Source organism: Pocillopora verrucosa, chromosome 13 (assembly GCF_036669915.1).
Source record: "Pocillopora verrucosa isolate sample1 chromosome 13, ASM3666991v2, whole genome shotgun sequence".
Taxonomy (NCBI): Eukaryota; Metazoa; Cnidaria; class Anthozoa; order Scleractinia; family Pocilloporidae; genus Pocillopora; species Pocillopora verrucosa.
The window spans coordinates 8,293,771-8,312,243 of NC_089324.1; the positions used below are offsets into that span (position 1 = coordinate 8,293,771).

Here is an 18,473-nt window from a genome sequence, read left to right on the forward strand (position 1 = left end):
GAATTAAGTTTGAACTCTATTCTCCAGATTTAATCAGTGTTGCTGGACCAGGTATAAACCAGCCTTAACTGATGCTGTTGTAGTTATTGTTGGTCTTGAAATAGTTATAGGCTTAATCAAGAGCCTTTGATATTCATAATGATAGATGTAAAATTTTACATAATGATTGCTGAGGTTGGTTTCAACAGACAACTGCTCATCAGACATCCTGTTTCTGAGATATGACTTGATTCGTCGCAAGCCAGAGAATGAACACTCAGCTTCAGCAGAACTAATAGGAAGGGTACAACCAATAATAAGCAAAACTCGTATGTTGGGGTACATATCCTCATCAGCATATTTTACGCACTCGATAAGATTTCCCGGTAGCTGTAAAGTGGGTGTGTACTGTTTCCTAAAATATTGCCATTCCTTTAACTCAGAAAGAAGAGAGGAGGGTGTAGGTAAGTTCTGTTGCCAAAATTAGAGCTTTTCTGCTAAATTATGAAGACTGTCATGCTTCACCACGGCAGATGTAACCAAGGAAAAAATTTCGGCCCTAGCCCTGTTGTCTTTGCTGAATCTTGAACTCATTTCTTCCAATAAATGATCTATAAAAGGTATGGCAACGTTAACACGATAATGCGATTCTGCACTTACACTAGGTGCATTGTTCCTATGTTCCTGCCTCCCAGTGATTCTTGGCACTGAGACTGTTGCGCCAATCTTGTCAGCCAGTCTATATGCATCTTTAAACCATTCATGACATTCCTCTTCTATGTCTTTAATAGTGTCGTCAATCATAGAATACACATATTCTTTGTTCTCCACCTTGTATAGGTAGTGTCTGACCATTTGGAGTTTGTGCACTTCTTTGTCCCTTAGACTGTCAAGCTGTTTCATCACTGGACATTGTAAAAGAAACTGTAACTGCATTAACATCTTCAGCCTGAAACACATGCAGCAGAAAGGCAGCTGGCTGCAATAAATCCACAAAGAAGCAAACATAAACAAGTAGTTTACCACTTTTCCATTTTCTTAGGTAACCTTTCAACTTTGCCTAGTCACTTGACTTCACTGTTTTATCAGAGCTAAGTGTTTCCAAGTGCTGAGTGAATAAACCAAATTTGTCAGCAAAAACTTTTAACGCTGACAGTTTACGGCAAATCCACCTTGTGCCACCGGCTCTCTTTTGCTTTACAGAGCCCTCTAAAAATGGAAAAGTCCCCTTGTAAGCTAGGTGGACTTCATAATAATAATAATGATAAATGCTTTATTTAAACTGAGGAAAACCAATCAGCAAATTCATCATAAAAAAATGCTGGTATAAACCGGTGATCAGAACATTAAAATATTATTTAAAATACAATTCGCAATAGTTAAGATTAAATTAAAAATTACCAAAAATACAGTGATAAAAAACTTGTACACTCATTTAAACTGAGAAAACCAATCAGCGAATTAATCATAAAAATCACATTTATAAACTGGTGATCAGTATATACCGTATTTATTCGCCTATAAGCCGAGCGATTTTTCCAACAAATTAAACTGAGAAGAGGTAAATTCTCGCCAAGGTAGGGGGTTCGGCTTATAGCCGAGTATTTTCGCCAAAAAAAATTACGGGTGCTTAATAAGATTCGAAATTCAATGTTTATTCGACTATAAGCCGAGCGATTATTAACAAACACAAATTTCCGAGATCACGAAAGGTAGGTACATGTAAATCATTGTTGGTCATTGACTTTAATTTATGTGCTGGCTCCTAAAGGAGCCGTTTTGTTTGTGAAGTTGAAGTTTGTGACATTGAAGTTTTTAGTCATTGTCAGTCTCAAACTCATCCTCCATGTCATCATCAGCTACCTCAGGCATTTCGTTGTCGTAGATGGCGTCGTCTTCTATTCCATCGAGAGCGTTTGAGATCCCGCACGTTTTGAACGATCTTCTCACATGCAAGACTTCACTGGAACTGTTCTGCTGCCACTGAATTCAAGGGTTCTGCTCGACGGAAGCTCGAATCGCATAGGAGTTTCATCCATATTGAACAGCCTGGAGAGCGAATGGCCATACCGCTGTCTAAGTGCGATCACGAACCGATGGAACCGGATGGTCTTTTCTTCCAGATCTTGTGGGAGTCGCTGGGCCAGGGTTGTCTTAGTGCGGAGGCTGATGGAATGGTGCTTTCTCCATCTCTGGTACCAACCCAGTGAGGCTTTGAAGTCTGGATCACTGCTCAACTCCTTCGCTTTTAGCTGTAGAATTAATCCGCTTACAGCAATTCCTGTAAAAGATAAAAGAGATCAATTGTTTGACTTGTTTTGACAACATGAAAAACTGGCCAATCAGAAGCGGTCATTCCCACGGTTTGTGTAAACATTGCAACACGATCTGACAGATATCAGCTGATCGAAGCTTTTCATTGTTTAAAGAAACAAAAGACTTACCTTGACTCCTCTGCTCTGAAAACCAGTCCAGTAGTGTTTGATCCAATACAGGATACTTTGGCGAAAAGCAGCCCATCGTCTTTCGCTTTGCTGACATTTTAAGCTCACCATTAAACAGGTTCGCTTGATCTTTTCGCCAGCGACGCACCATCGATTCACTGATTCTGTAATCTCTAGCGATCTCGGAGTTGTTCTCAACGGCCTCTGCTTCAGCAACGACTTTTAGTTTGAACGCTAAGTTGTATGAAGAACGACGAACTTTCGGCATGATGATCGATTACGATAACTATGAAAGAGAGCGATTGTTTGAGACAGGATTCTGAACTCAGGTGAATGTTTTGGGCTGATCTCCGGTGTAATAGCCACAGCTGACGTCATGAGTCGCTTACCATCGGACTTCGCATAAATATAATACTGATAAAACGGTAATTGTGTAGTTCTCGGTAGTTCTCTGGTTCTCGTGGTTCCCTTAGTTTTCTTGGTTCTCGTGGCTCTTCTGGTTCTCGTGGTTCTCGCGGTTCTCTTGGTTCTTCTGGTTCTCGTGGTTCTTCTGGTTCTCGTGGTTCTTCTGGTTCTCGTGGTTCTTCTGGTTCTCGTGGTTCTCGTGGTTCTCGTGGTTCTCTTGGTTCTTCTGGTTCTCTTGGTTCTTCTGGTTCTCGTGGTTCTCGTGGTTCTCGTGGTTCTCGTGGTTCTCGTGGTTCTCTTGGTTCTCTTGGTTCTCTTGGTTCTCTTGGTTCTCTTGGTTTTCTTGGTTCTCGTGGTTCTCCCCCCCCCCCCCCCAAGCTCTTAGCCTTTGGATGTCTGAGCCAGCAGCATGGTCAGTGGCTGTAAACATTTTAATCATTTTCCCGCGCTTTCTTGACCGCCTGTTGACCTCTTTCTTCGACAATTATGGATGGCGAGAGCGAGCTTTGCACTATTTACGATTTAGAAGCTAAATTGGCGGATGTATCCCTGCCATTCGAAGAGATTGTTCCAGTAGCAGTGAAAGACTGGCTAAATGTGCTCGCACGTAGCCATGGAACAACGCGGGAGATGCTTCTGTTGAGTGCATTGACCTCAACTAGCGCGCTGATTGGAAAGAGCTCAGTACAGGTCTTCTCCACGTACGAAGAAGGGGGGAATCTCTTCGTTGTTGTGGTCTCCCCTTCAGGTTCTGGGAAGACACCTGCGTGCCATTTAGGATGCATAGATCCTATCGTGGAACATATCGAGCCCAAAATAGAAAAAAACATCGTTATCGGTGACGCATCGAGTAATGGCCTGTTCAATCACTTCACTACGGGCAATACCAACCCTATCATCTGCATCGACGAGGCCCACTCATTTCTAACGAAGATTACGAGTTTATCAAAAGGTCCTCAAGCGAATCTGACCATGGAACGACTATGCAAGTGTTACGACGGCGATTGCTGGTACGTGCTGAAGGGCAACAAAGGTAAACGTACAGGGGTCCCGTCGGCACGAGTCTCGCTCCTTGCGTTCACTACCCCAAAGCAGTTCCTCGAAACGGTCTGGCCGAAGATGTTGTCTGCCGAAAATGGCCTAGCTGAGCGAATGCTCCTTTTCTACCAGAAAAAGGAGGAGAAAGACCTGGAGGTAATGGCCCAGCATTGCGAAGAGCTGGATAATTATCCTATCCAGTCGCTTAATGTAGTGCTTGAGCAAATTTATGTAGAACATAACAGTGTTCCACCAGTGAAGTACTCCCTGAGTGCAAGTGCCCGTGAGGCTTTTTTCAAATTCGCTAAGCCTCAAGATAAGTTGCCAAGCACACAAGGGGCCAGCGCGGAAGAGGAAGCCAACTGCAACAATTCTAAGCGAAACAAACACGTACTCCGCCTTGCTCTCAGCATGCATGTACTATATGATCGCCTGAGCAAGGCCATAAATTTGGAGACAGGGGTAACAAGTCATAAAATTTCCTTGGGAACACTAAACATGGCAATAACTCTTGTCCAAAGCCTCGAGATTTACAAGGGAATTTCGCACACGGTGAGTAATGAAGTATTGCACGTGTACTTGTATGACTAGTTTCTTAGCTTGCTCTTATCGGTTATAAAGCTTTGTTTTCTTTCCAGTAGCTTTCATACCCAAAAAAGTCTTCTGGGAAGGAGGGGAAGCAACATCTCTACAATCATACACTCATTTTTTGGGGTGTCAATTTGGCATTTGAAAGGACCAAGTTTACAACTGTGACAATATCAATAACAGCAAGTGCAATACTGTACTTACAATTTAAGAATAAGAACAAAAACTTCTCCTGTGCTAATATTTATCAAACTCTTGGTCATGGAATAAGGAAGCCAACATTCATGCCCCAGCTCAACCAGAATCACTTTATTTTTGTAGAAATTTTTATGTGTGCCCAGTCTCCCAAAGTGTCAGGACTTAAAAAGAAATTCAATTTCAAACCTCCCTGAGTTCCCTTGTGCATTTACATGTATGAATTAAGAAAGAAAAGGTATTTGCCATTTACCAGACCATGAAAATATAAAATCCAACTCAAAGTAAAATAATTTTAACTTATAGTGTTTGAAATTTACCTTTATCATAGGCTAGCAAATTTAATGGCTCTGCTAAGGTAATAAAAGTGGGTGTGGCAAATGAGGATGTTACCCTTAGAATCTCAACAATGAAAGGGCCATACACAACTGCCCGCCGCATCTACACAAGCTTTTCCTCGCACTGCCGTCCAAATGTCAGTCTGGTACAAAAGTCCATGCAAGATCTGGCAGCTGCTGGTCTTGGCATATTTAAAGTCATCAACAAACTGAAAATTTTTTATAAAATGCTGCCCAATGATAACCTTCAGCAGAAGCTGGCCAAATATAACATCTCTGTGCAAGACTACAGATCAACCTTCCTGAAGGATGATGACAAGCTTACTGCAAGCAATATCTTCACAATGTCAGAGGGTCATCCATTTCAAGCTGAACTCAATGCCTTTAGAGAGAGAGCAACATTGCCACCATTGCTTTAGTTGAAAAGAATGTTGAAATAATATTGTTACATGAAATTATTATGAAAACTTTAATAGAGATTTAATTGAGAGAAATTGAGAATACATGTAGCTTTCAATAGATATTTATTTAAGGGAAATTGAGAATACCGTTAAATAGACATTTATTTAAGAGAAATTATGAAAGACGTTGTGTAGGTCCAGAAAATATCTGTACTACCCCCCACAGAAGGGATTGGAAATTCCTGGACAGGAGGGTGGGGTCTCAGAGACCCAAAAATTTAAAGCAATGTATGAAGCTGAATTGGAATTTCCAGGGGGTTGGTGGGGTTTTAGGGAAGATGCCTTTCATTCTTGGGATATTGATATTTTCTGGAACTACACATTCACTTGAGAGAAATTATGAATACCTGTAAATTGAGACATTTAATTGAAAGAAATTATGAACTACTTTTGGATAGAAACTGAGAAATTATAAAAACCTAAAAATAGAGACATCTTAGAGAAAGAAAGTAAAGAGACATTTATTTAAAAGAAAATAGTTGAATACCAAACAAAAACAATGTTTGTTATAAAATGTTACAGTTTTAAAATATGCTTGAATAATACAATGCAGAGACCTGACACTTAACATGTTATTCATTACAGATTATTTCTTGCTACCAACACATTCTTCTAGCAGGTATGGCCATTTGAAATCCCATTTATACAGTTCTGGTTGTCAAGTTGAATCTTTGTTAAAACTGCAACAGGCATAATTGATAAAGATGTTTTTATTTAAGTTACAGTTAAAATGCTATATGTATTATGCATTATGCAACCAAACAATGAAACAATACCCTTGATTCAAACTATGGACATGTTTGAATTGAGTGATTTCATAAGGGAAAAAGCAAATATGAAAGTTTAATTCAATTTTTAGAATGTTATACAAAAGTGATTCATTGCTGTCACAATGTGCCTGCATACCATTAACAGGACAATCATTCCAATTACATTTAAATTTTTGTTGCATGGAAAATGCAACATATTGATACATTATGCATTGTCATACTTAAATTTGATAAGAAAATAAACAACTATAATGTATACCACATTATGACAACAAACATTTATGCCTGCTGATTGACTTTGACCATGTCAAAAATCCCAAACAGTTCTGAAATTTGAATTGATTGCCAAAAATTGAAATAGAGACAGAAAGTTGAATTTAAAAATGTTATTGTGCATCATGTGTAGTACGGAACCTCCACTTTGGAACATCTATTCATGGCACACCTTGACAAGGAGATGCTTTTCCTGGTCCTGGTAAAATGCCCAGATAAACTTTGTATTTACCACCACTATTACAAGGGCACCTCTATAAGGAGATTGGACACTTTGAGTGCTGCAAATGCTTTTCAACCCCCATTAAGGGGACAACTACTAAGCTGCTAATGATTACAATGCCACCAAAGACACTGAGTTGTTCCAGTTTCTGCATGCCTTTCAAAATAAATATGAACACACTTTGTATTTTTACTGTACATTAATTCTGCACATATTGACAGGTTATTGCAGTAGTAATCTACTGGTAGCAAGTCAAATCACAATTTAAAAAAAGTCCAAGGTTCCTATCGAAAGCTTATGTCGTGCATTTTTGGTTGCTTTAATAGATGGCTGCTTCAAAGGGAATACAACTGGCATTTTTGTTTAGGTGGTTAATTATAAACAAAACCCCACACACCCTCTATTCAAGGAACACAGGTATATTAATGGGACACTTCATAGTCCTGGGGATGCCCTCTTAATGGAGGTTCCACCCTATCATTGACAAATCATCAGGTGATTTTCTTGTGCAATCTGGAGAAAATAAACACTCATAGAATTTTCAAAAATATCCCTGCGGGCTTGTGTTACTTTGTGCTTGTTTATTAAAAATTACCTATATAAACAATTACACAAATCATTACTCTTGTAAGGAAGCAAGACACTTTTAGTCAACACAACCAAGGGATGCAATTTAGTATCACTTGCTTCTTAAAAAAATCATACCACACAAGGTGTCCATAATTATATCTATCTCCTGCACTTTAAAGATGCAAGATTCCTTAACAAAACATTCTTGTTGAACCATGAAAATTTTAGTCTACTAAACTATAAGAACCAACTAAGCCTAAAATTTAGTCCCAAATCTCACAGGCCCATCCCCATATCTGATGAAAAATGAACAGTCCACGTAGAGTCAACAAAAATAAGTAACTCAATGGTTTGTTTGTTGTGTCAGAGGCTCAAGGTAAATTTTGATCTACAAAGAAAAACTATTAGGTATGTGTTCATCTTCTTATGACATTGAAAACAGTAACGAGAACTTAATTTAAGGGGATGTCAAGCTGACCTTTCTTGTACATGTATGCATGAACAGGGTTCTAGTAACTATGCACTACTAAAAATGATTTACAGAAAGCAAAACCCTTAATTTTGGCTATGTAAACCAGGAAAGACCAAATGTACATACCAGTCCCATGTAAACACTAGATATTGTCGTCTGAATCAAACTAGTGTCCAGAGTTGTACTGGTCATTATCTAATAACCACCTTAAGATACAAACAGCTGACTCTTAGAGTGACTGTTAGCCTCTTGCGTGCATGCTAAAAATTTCAGCTGTCTGTTGCAGTACTTAATTTAAGGTGATAACAAAGTAAATGTTTATTCCACAGTAGTAGTTTATCCTTGAAAATTCAAATTTATCCATGTGAGGTAAGAGTTACAACTTACTTAATTTTTAATAAAACAGAAAAGATATTTCACTCACTATAGGTTATTCTGCACAAAAACTGGCTTTAGACTCACATCATTCACTCCCCCAAATTAAGCCGAATTTGTTCCTTTATCAATGCCGCAAACACTGTTTGGCTACTTAACAATTTTGAAAGCTTATGAGCCACTTGTCTTTCTGTTTTCTTGCCCAAACAGTGTTTTATAGCTGTCGGTCTAACAGTGTCAACTACATGATTATACTCTTTGTAAAGGACCTCTGTTTCAAGCTTGTCACTTGCTAAAAGAGCTACTACAAGCACCATCAAAACAAGCTCCTCAAAGAGTGTCCAGTGTACTGTCATTGTTCCACCTGCTTTGAATTCCGTATATGATTTTCCACTTAACCCTTCTGTTGAACTGTCATGATGTCGCCGCTTTCGAGCTGAACATGTAATTGATGCAGAGCCTGATGATACCTTCTTGCCTCTAGGATTATTGCAGTTTATACACTGACAGTATGCACTACACCCCATCACTTTCTGAAAACACTTGCAGCCACTCTTATATTCATGACAGGAAATGCTTCCTGTTTTTTTTTTTTAGCTCCCTGTCCACACCTGCATGTTATTTGATGCTGGTTACTACACTGAGAAGAAGGTACACTTCTCTGCTGCTCCTCATCTTGCTGTACAGTATTTTGCTGCTCAATGCCATCATAATGGCCAGCAAAGCGCATTTCATAAGCAAGATATATTGGATTGTCACTTAGAGTCCTATCTCTTGGGCAAATTGGCAAAACTGGGAAGTTTAACATTGTTGTGAAGACCACAACTGAGATGCGCAATGCATTGGAGGCAGCAAGAGGCATAGAATTTCCAAGTTCTGATGCAAAGTGGCCATCTTGTAAAAAGGCATTTGCTTCTACTTCATAATCTTGTTCTGAAGTGAGGAAAGGCTCATAGGAAGAGGGATTGGCCAACCACTCTTTCACAATGATTTGTCGTAGTGCCATAGCCATTTGTTTAACATCTGTGTGAGCACCTTTCATTAACCCTAAATTTTCCATATGTGCCTTTGCCTCAGCACTTAAAGTGCCTTTTGCCAACTGCTGCTGTATCATAATTGCTAAAGACACAAAAAAACAATTTCCATCTCCAGGAATTTTGATTCGTTGCAAATTGTTTAAAAGAAGAAATGCATCAAGATCTGTTCCATTATACTGAGCATTACTTGTAACAGTAGATAAGAGACAAAGAACATTTTTAAGGTTTATCAGATCATTAGCACTTCGTGAAATAGATGCCTCACCCTTGATATCTTCCAGGTGTTTACTTAAAAAACTAAAGTTTGATGCTTGCTGAATAACATTGGCAATTTCTGCATTGTTGAGAAAATTAACACAGTCCTCATCATCACTTATGTCACAATTCTGGTCATCCAATAAGAGATTGTCATCATCACTTGATGTATCTGAATGTTCTTCTAGTAAATAGTTAATACAATCAATAGCTTCATCAATGTCTGACAAGTTTTCCCCAAACTCACAGTCTGCTGCTTCTGCATTCTCCTGAATAGTTAGAGAGCCACCAAACTGCTCATCAGTTGTGGAATCCTCAGTCATCACATTGTAAGTTTCCACAGGTTGAATATAGCTAACTTTTTTCCTCTTGTTGGTAAGCTTGCAAGATATTTTCTTTTCATTCCATTTGTAAAAGAATAACCCCAGAAATGCAAGAGCCAATTCTAGGCCGATCCTGGACCGTTTTAGAGACTTGTTTAAACTTTTGTGTATTGCTTCATTTCTATTTGTCCCTCCTGATGGTGGTATTCCAGACAAACAGCCTTTGATGACATGATGTTTCAGGTTATTAATCTCTTTTACTGCACTAGATGACAACAATGGAATGGAATCTATTTCAGCTTTGCTTCACTGCCTCATAAAAATCTCAATATTTTCCAGGATAACTTCTGGTGAGGGGGTGTCCATTGTTCTCTGTTCACCCCTATCCTTTGTATCACGGAAAAGTTGCCTTAAAGAGAGTATCATTTTCCTTTGAATCTGTGTAACTGTTTCAGTGCAACCTTTCTTTTTAGGGATTTTCTTTACAACTCTTTGTATTGCATGAAAAGGGTCCAATTTTATAGTTACATTGGGAAATATCTTTAATAGCTTTGCACGCCATGAACAGCAATTATCTAAAAAGAAAATTGCTGGCTTTTGTCCTTGTTTATCTAGCCTGTCTTTTACGAGTTGCAAAACATTTTCAATAGATGAAAACTTGGTTCCTTTACACAGCTTCCAGCTTAACACATGTCCCTCCTCATTAAGGACAATAAATAGTGTATCATACAGCTTCACCCATCTCTTATTAAACCAAAATCCAATATTTGCAGACACCTTAAACGTATGATCACAACTTAGCCACTTCCTGGCTGTCATTTGACACATTCTCTTTGTATATAAATGCTCATTCTCAAAGTTATTCCTGGCTATACAAGAGGCTATGATCTTCTCACCTGGTTGTTGAAATCTTTGGTCAAACTCGGGAAAACAAAGACAAATGTTTGAATTTTTGTTCCATGCAGAGATATAGGCTTCCCTTCGTGAACCATAGGCATCATACATTGTCTGTAGCCAGAGAGTTTGAATTTCACTAATCGTCAACCCAGCATTTGCATGAGAGATAATAAAGCTGTGCAGTTCTCTCGTCACTCCGGCCTTGTGAAATAAGACGAATGGAATAGGCAATATACCTTTAACTTGTGACAAAACATACGGATCGTGGGCAATTATTTGGTGTTTCCGGTCACAAACATATACTCTACTAACTAGTAAGACATTGTTCGTTAAACCGTAAAGGCGACGTGGTTCATCACATTTTGTTCTCCCGTCCTTCCATCTTGTAGCTCTAAGAGACTGATTCATTCCAGAATATTCGAGGCAATTGGGACAACATAAGGTAATATTCGAAGAAACACTTAATGGATCCCACAGTATGATATCATGTACTACATAATCTTCAGGATTATTGGATGTTGGCCTTCTTTGATCACCCCTAATAGCCACACCATGTTGCAACCATATTAAATTCGCATTCGATTCAGATGAATGAATGCTCAAAACAAGCTGTATAAATCTGTAACTTGCTTCCGAAATTGGTATATTGTAAGCGTAGGAGAAGCCCAAGATGTTGAAAGCCACCAAAAGATACACAACTTTGGTAAAACACTTCATTTCTTGTGATAAAACTACGATTTTATTAACCCGTTCGACACACAGCCGATCTCTGACTAATGGGAAATACCACTGGCGAAAGTATATGTGAGCCTGCACAATCTCGCTTTTTACTTCCGCTTGAACCGGAAATGAAGAAAATAACATGGAACCACGAGAACCAAGAGAACCAGAAGAACCAAGAGAACCAGAAGAACCAAGAGAACCAGAAGAACCAGAAGAACCAAGAGAACCAGAAGAACCAAGAGAACCACGAGAACCACGAGAACCACGAGAACCACGAGAACCACGAGAACCACGAGAACCACGAGAACCACGAGAACCACGAGAACCACGAGAACCACGAGAACCACGAGAACCACGAGAACCACGAGAACCATGAGAACCAGAAGAACCAAGAGAACCAGAAGAACCAGAAGAACCAAGAGAACCACGATAACCACAAGAACCAGAAATACACAATCACCGTTACTGAGAGTTATATTACGTGAAGTCTGATAGTATAAGAACCACGAGAACCAGAGAACTACCGAGAACTACACAATTTTATCAGTATTATATTTATGCGAAGTCCGATGGTAAGCGACTCATGACGTCAGCTGTGGCTATTACACCGGAGATCAGCCATGTTTTGTTATGTCACGCATGGTTCTATTTATTTACATTAAATTCAACTTATCTGTGATTTGTTGTTACTTTCAATTAAACGACCAATAACAACTGAGTAAATTGGACTTAATGAATATGTTTATTCATAACCTACTTTTTGGTTGCATGTTTCCCGAGAGGGAAGCTCCATTTGTTTTCGGTTTATGTTAATTCATCTCAGTTAACGACACGCGTGGAGTACTTTGCAATTATTAGGTCTCGGCTTATAGCCGAATGTTTTGTGTTTTATTTATTACTTTATTTATTTTTATTTCAATGCAACAGCTGCTGACATGAAAAAGTTTAGGGTCTCGGCTTATAGGCGAATAAATACGGTAAAAATACTATTAAGAATACAATTCACAATCAATACGAGTTAAGATTAAATTAAAAATGACCAAAAAAATATTTACAGTGATAAAAAACTTGTACACCACATTTGTGTTGTGGCATTATCTGATTCTATTCAAAGTTTTAAAGTTTTAATTTTGAAAATTCTCAGCATTTCACAAACACACAGTTCTTTGGGGAGGTCATTCCATTCCTTTGCAGCAGCATACTTGAATGTTGACTGGCCCATAGCTGTTTTGTATCTTGGGAGATGAAGTTCCCTACTATCTCTGCGGGCTTTGCGGCAAAGTTCTGATCTCAATACAAACTACCCCTGAAGTTACCTGGCACAGTGATAATCATTTACGATTTTATATTCTAGTTGGAGACGTAAATAATGGCACCTGTTAAATATTGTTAACAGGCCAAGTCTCTCCCTCATTGACTGTGTACTCATTGCTTCGTTTTGCAACCTTTCCAGAAAATCGGAGTTCTTCTTGGTGCAAAAACCCCATACGATACAGTCATAGTCTAAAATAGGTGAAATTGTCGTTTTGTAAACGTCAGATTCGGGTGTGTGGATGATGTCACACTTCTTTGCTAATTGAATTAACTCCTGTGAAACTAAACAAATCTAAGCTGCAATGAATTTTAAACGATTTAGTTCTCCACGTAAAACACTGCATATCATTGTTCAGGATTCGCCATATATCACTAAGGTTCTACATATCAAAGCGTGTTAATTTCTTGAATGACAGCTGCCTTTTTAGACACAGGATTTCCGCCTCTTTTACCATTTGGAGTGAGTGCGCAATTGAAATCTCCACCAATTACAATTGTATCTTGCGCGAATTCCTCGAGTTGTTGGTATAGTCTTTTGAAAAAAGAAACTTGCTGAGCGACATCGTTAGGCGCGTAAATGTTGACGAGAACAATAGCTTTCTCTTCAAGTGACAATTTTAAAATAATGAACCTTCCTTGTTTGTCTGGAATGAATTTTTCAACTTTGAAATTCACAGAGGGATTAATTAGTGTGATATGATACCTTTACTGCGGTTTGTGCTGTGGCTAAAGAAAGCTTTGCCACCCCGTTCGTTTTCCCAGATTTTTGGAGCAGTATGATTCTTGCAAAAATATGATATGATGATCTGGGAGCTTGGTGAGCTTTTTGTCTACAACCTTAAACACGGAGCGATCCTATAAATGGAGGCTGAGCGGCTCAGCCCATCAATCACAAATTGGAATACTCTGCTTTGAATGGCTTATTCACCCAGGCATGTCGTACTCCCGCGAAATTCGCACGAAGTAATTTTTCAGGCGACCGCACAAGGGGAGGTTTGCTTCTCGGCTTTGTGAAAAGTTAAGCGAAAACAACAAAAATGGCATCTACAGAAGAAGAATTTAGACAGGTATCGTACTTCATATACATGCATTTTAACACCTTTTTTGTTGTTTCACTTGTGAAAGCATATCGATTGTTTTGGAGTTTGTTACTCAACGTAAATGCCGTGTTTTAGGTTGTACTTCTAATGCCAGTCACTGAAATGGAATCTCTGCGTTCTTTTGTGGCCTTCAGCGGCGGGGAGGTTGTCTCTGAAACCAAACCCAGCCGAAGGAAAAGACCAAAAATAACAAAAGATAGCAATGTCCGTGAAGAGGAAGATGCTGGTAAATTTATAAATGTAGCTTGATTTACATGTCGCGTAATTTCAGCCGAGCTTGACAGAAATGTAATTCTTTGTAGGTGCCCACGTTCAAACTACAATCAATCGTGAAAATTATCAATGAATGTGTATTTGCATTGTTTCAGTGCATGTTTATAGCGAAATTTGCTTGAATAAAGCTTGAATTGTATTCAACACAACTCGAACACAGGGTAAATATTTGTAGTTCGCTTTCTGTGAGTGTATATAAGCTTCCCTTAGTGTAGAGGTGCATTTTATCACGAGCAAAGATTTTTAGTTTTCCGCTGGACTAAAAAAAGTAGCTTGAGGTTTAATTCAGAAATCCATTTATACTGTTTGTAATAACAATTAATTGCCTCGATCAGTTCATTTACAATGTACCGGTATACTTGCACACACTATGCTTCACATCTGATCTTTCATGTACCGCATGCACATCAAAAGGAAAAAATTCGGTTATTTCTGCCCTCAAAAATGTGGAATGCGCTTGCTATGTAGAAAAGCTGAATAAATTACGTTCTACATATATTGTAGTCTTCTTTTCTCGTTTGGTTTGTGCCAAAAAAAACATAGTTGCAAGTTACTGGTTGGAAGTATTGTATTCTTCCTCAGACAGGGAAATCCCACATTACAGCTTGGGGATATTACGAGAAGCAGGAGTCTCCTGTAATTACTGTCTTCAGCTGCCCTGTATTACGGAAAGTGAAGGGAAGGCTGCTTTTCTTTCTGCCCATGGTGCTCCTCGTCCACAGAATATTTTAAAGAGGTACAAGGATTATAGAGAGTTTTACAGGATGCTAAAAAGGGCCGGCTTATGGGAAAATTCCCTGTATCTGGACCACAAACATGAACTGGGTATTTTCATTGAAGATGTAAGGGAGGTCCTTCCCAACTGTGTTGTGGCTGATGTGAGAAAGAGGTGGCCAAATCCTCCCGACATGCCATGCAAGGGGCATGTGCCAACTCTGTAACTGATAAAAAACAAAAAAAAACAAAAACAAAAATAAAAAAAATAAATAAAAAATAAACAAAACAAAAAATTGAAATGTTTTTATAGCAGTCATAGAACTAGTCACGTACTTGACTGAATCAGTTTTGTATGCTAATTTTCATAACTTGAAATCTTTGCCATCCTATTGCTATAGCATAACCCAGTGAACATTCTATTGACCAAATACTGATAAAAGTAATATTATCATTAATTTTTTGGAATAACTTTTGACCTCAGTGCCAGCCAAAATGCAGTATACACTGTCAGTGTAGGGGAGCCTACTACCAATGAATTGTAGGTGCCTGTGTAGGCAATTAGTGTGGCATAATCTTTTGTATGTTATATCCCAGTAGCCTTTGGGTGCACAGTACTCAGACCTCATGGCCCGCTTGATTAAAACTGTTAGATTGATGCTTTTTAATAGTCTGTCACTGGGTTATGCTAAGTATAGATGGTAGACCTTTGAGTAGACCGTTTTGGGACTGCTTTTTTTCCCCTTGTAACATCTGTATACAGGCTGAGAAGCAAAGACTGGAGGGGTATATATATTAATAAAATTGTTCTGATGTTTATGGAAATTGGCCCTCCATTTGCTATACTTCAATCAAAACGAGGACTGCATACAATTCAAATGTTGTTAGAAGAGAATTGCAAGAAGTTTGTCTGTAAGTGGAACCCTTAGGCAAAGAATTCAAAGTTGCTTAATCTGTTTTAAAAAAATTATCAGTCAAAAAATTCAATAACTGTCTTGCATCTCACAAAGTGGCTACTGTATAATTTCCATTAACATACAGAAGGATAACCCTTAGGCAATTTAGCATTTGCTTGGTGTAGCTGAAAATTAAATGCTACACTTTTCACCAGTTAAAGGTATAAAATGTAGCCCAGATATTTTCCTTGAATGAAAAGGTTTTGGGTTTTAGAACCCTGAAGGGTGCCACACGATCTGGCCTCTTGATGCTCTGGTATGTTTGGGTTGTATGCACATCTCTGTCAACATTCTCATTCTGGAAAAGAAACAGCAATGATCAGCAATAAATTTCTTTGTTTGACAGCAAGTACATAGAGTCTGAGTTATGTATGTTTACCCAGTCAAGGCATGCAAGATGTACCCGCATGTTGTAAACTTTATCATTGAAATGGATTCTCTTCGGCACATAAATTAACAGGCAGTTGTGGAAGCTCTCTATGTAGTAGGTATCTCGACACTGAAATAACAGACAAACAAACAAAAAAAGAATAAAATGAAAAATCACAAAAATGAGGATGCTTATTGTTTTTTATGTGAAGTGTGCTTTTGATGTACATACCTTGGCAAAGTCTTCAGCATGTTTGTAAATACCAGTTGACATTATGGCTTTCAGCAGGGCCTGCGCAGCATTAGGATTCTTAATTAACCTCTTTGTGGGAACATAATCCTCCTGTGTTCTACATCTGGATTCTTGATTACACTCCCTGTGATTACCCTTGGTCAAAAGGTGATGAAAGAGATTATGAAAAATACATTTTATAATAAATGATTTCATTTAAAATTATTACAAAAGAAAATGTTGAAGCCAAATGCTCTCTCAAAAAGGGAAGGGGATGCATGGATGATTAGCAAATGTGACAAGATCAGCATCATAAGTATAATCACCCAGCAATTGAATATTGAAATTAAACATTAAATATTAAATTATTAAATTTTACCTTGTAATGTTCCACAATATTCCTCAGCTGACTCCTTAGCTTTTCTGCATCCCCTCCACAGTTCTTCATTGCATAATAACAATGTGTTTTGATGCTTTTTACTGGAAATTTATAGTTAGAAAAAAAATTAGTTCCCTTTATTTTTATTCAGTTTGTGACTCAAACTTTTTTCTTACCTTTGTCTGACAACTCTGTGAACCAGATTTTTCCTTCTGTTGACAATGTTCCCTGGGCCACCTTGGTTATGGCTTTTTTAACACTCTTGCCCCCTGTAAGGGATTGTTATTCTTATTTCACTTGTTATACTTATGTTATACTTATTTAATTAATTCTCAGAATATTGCTCTCTTACCATGCCAGGTGTCAAATGAGTTGGATATCCCACGACTACATAGGTCATTTTTTATCCCAACTACAGTGTCATGGCTAACCTCCGTGATGTTGAGACCTGGTGAATAACAAGAGCTGAATATCATGACATAAAGCGTGGGGGGATAGTAAGAGAAACCTTTGTTTTTTAACAGGATGTGCCATACCCACATTTCTAGACAGAGATCATGGAAGTGTTAGTTCCTAGCCAATGTCATATCTAGGTGGGCTGTAATGATCTGGTGTGAGTCCTTTGATAAATTATTCTCTCAGAAATCATGATATAATTGCTTTTGGCAAATTAATGCAAATCTTATGCTTACCCTCCTCTCCTGTTAGCTTGTCAATGAGTTCAAGGGTCATTGGTTTCTCTCTTGATTGTGCTGCTGATATGTCCTCCTTTGAACGGTTGACTACCCCAGCCACTTTGTGATTTCTAAACAGTGGTACAACATTTGAACTTTTTAACAAGCAAACTAAATCAGATGATTTTAACACACAGAGTAAATTAAGGAAAGGAAACTTGTGCTTACGTCATGCTGATGGCAGTGAAACTGCAATAAACCTGCAAGACTCCTGGCCTTGAATAATAACACCACAAACCAAATAAAAAGAAAAAGATTTATTGGAGCCGACGTGCTTGGTACTAAGAGTGTGGGTTGAAACTAAAACGGTAAAAAAGCAAAAAAGTTACAAGTTGCGACTAAGGTAAATTAGAGTAAAGAAATAACAAAACTGCAAAACGAGGACTGTGAAGTACACTTACATTGTTTTGGCCAGAGAAAACTTCTGTAAAGAGGACTGCAAATAACGCGAAGAGGCTAGAAACAAACTAAACAGAACTGCGCTAAGCGCGGACCAAACTGAACTCACAAACTGTACTGACAAACTACGATATGAAAATACGCTAGAACATGCGGAAAATAAAACTATAGAAAGGCGCTAATGAAGATGAAACAGCACGGAAACGCTAACGAGGGCACGAAAACTGACAGAAAGAGATAAACACCTAAATTAACGCCAAAAAAGAAGACTAAACAAATGGACGAAAAGAAGTATAAACTAATTTGCGTACGCAAAGGAAAAACAAATCAGGCAAGAACGAATAATAAAAAAAAATGTTACACTTGGATCTAACAGGCAGTGACTGTAGTGTGATACGCCGCACGTGCAGAATCATGCCTAGCATCTACCATCACACCCTACGTTTTCAAAGGTGTAACATTTTAAATTGTTGGCAAGTATTTTAAGAAATAAATGGCAATTAATCTTAAGGTACGATAGACTTGCTTACTGCACCATCTACTGCATATGCAGCATCTGCTTTAATTTCCTCTACAACCTCGACAATACTGTAGTCAACCATCATATCCACTGCCTCGCAGTACCTCATTTCATCAT

General features: G+C 38.4%; 1 protein-coding gene and 1 pseudogene across 1 annotated transcript; both read right to left on the minus strand.

Annotated features, from left to right (window-relative positions):
* Positions 1-8,223: 8,223 nt before the first annotated feature.
* Positions 8,224-9,875, minus strand: LOC131778760 (uncharacterized; annotated as a pseudogene).
* A 5,996-nt stretch (positions 9,876-15,871) lies between these two features.
* On the minus strand, positions 15,872-17,600 carry LOC131783115 (uncharacterized). The gene is made up of 7 exons (XM_066159946.1): positions 17,396-17,600; positions 17,056-17,151; positions 16,880-16,972; positions 16,704-16,804; positions 16,325-16,480; positions 16,127-16,222; positions 15,872-16,021 (listed from the first exon to the last, which is right to left on the minus strand). Exons 1-7 carry the CDS (start codon positions 17,433-17,435, stop codon positions 15,872-15,874), a joined length of 732 nt encoding a protein of 243 aa, XP_066016043.1. The 5' UTR covers positions 17,436-17,600.
* Positions 17,601-18,473: the final 873 nt, after the last annotated feature.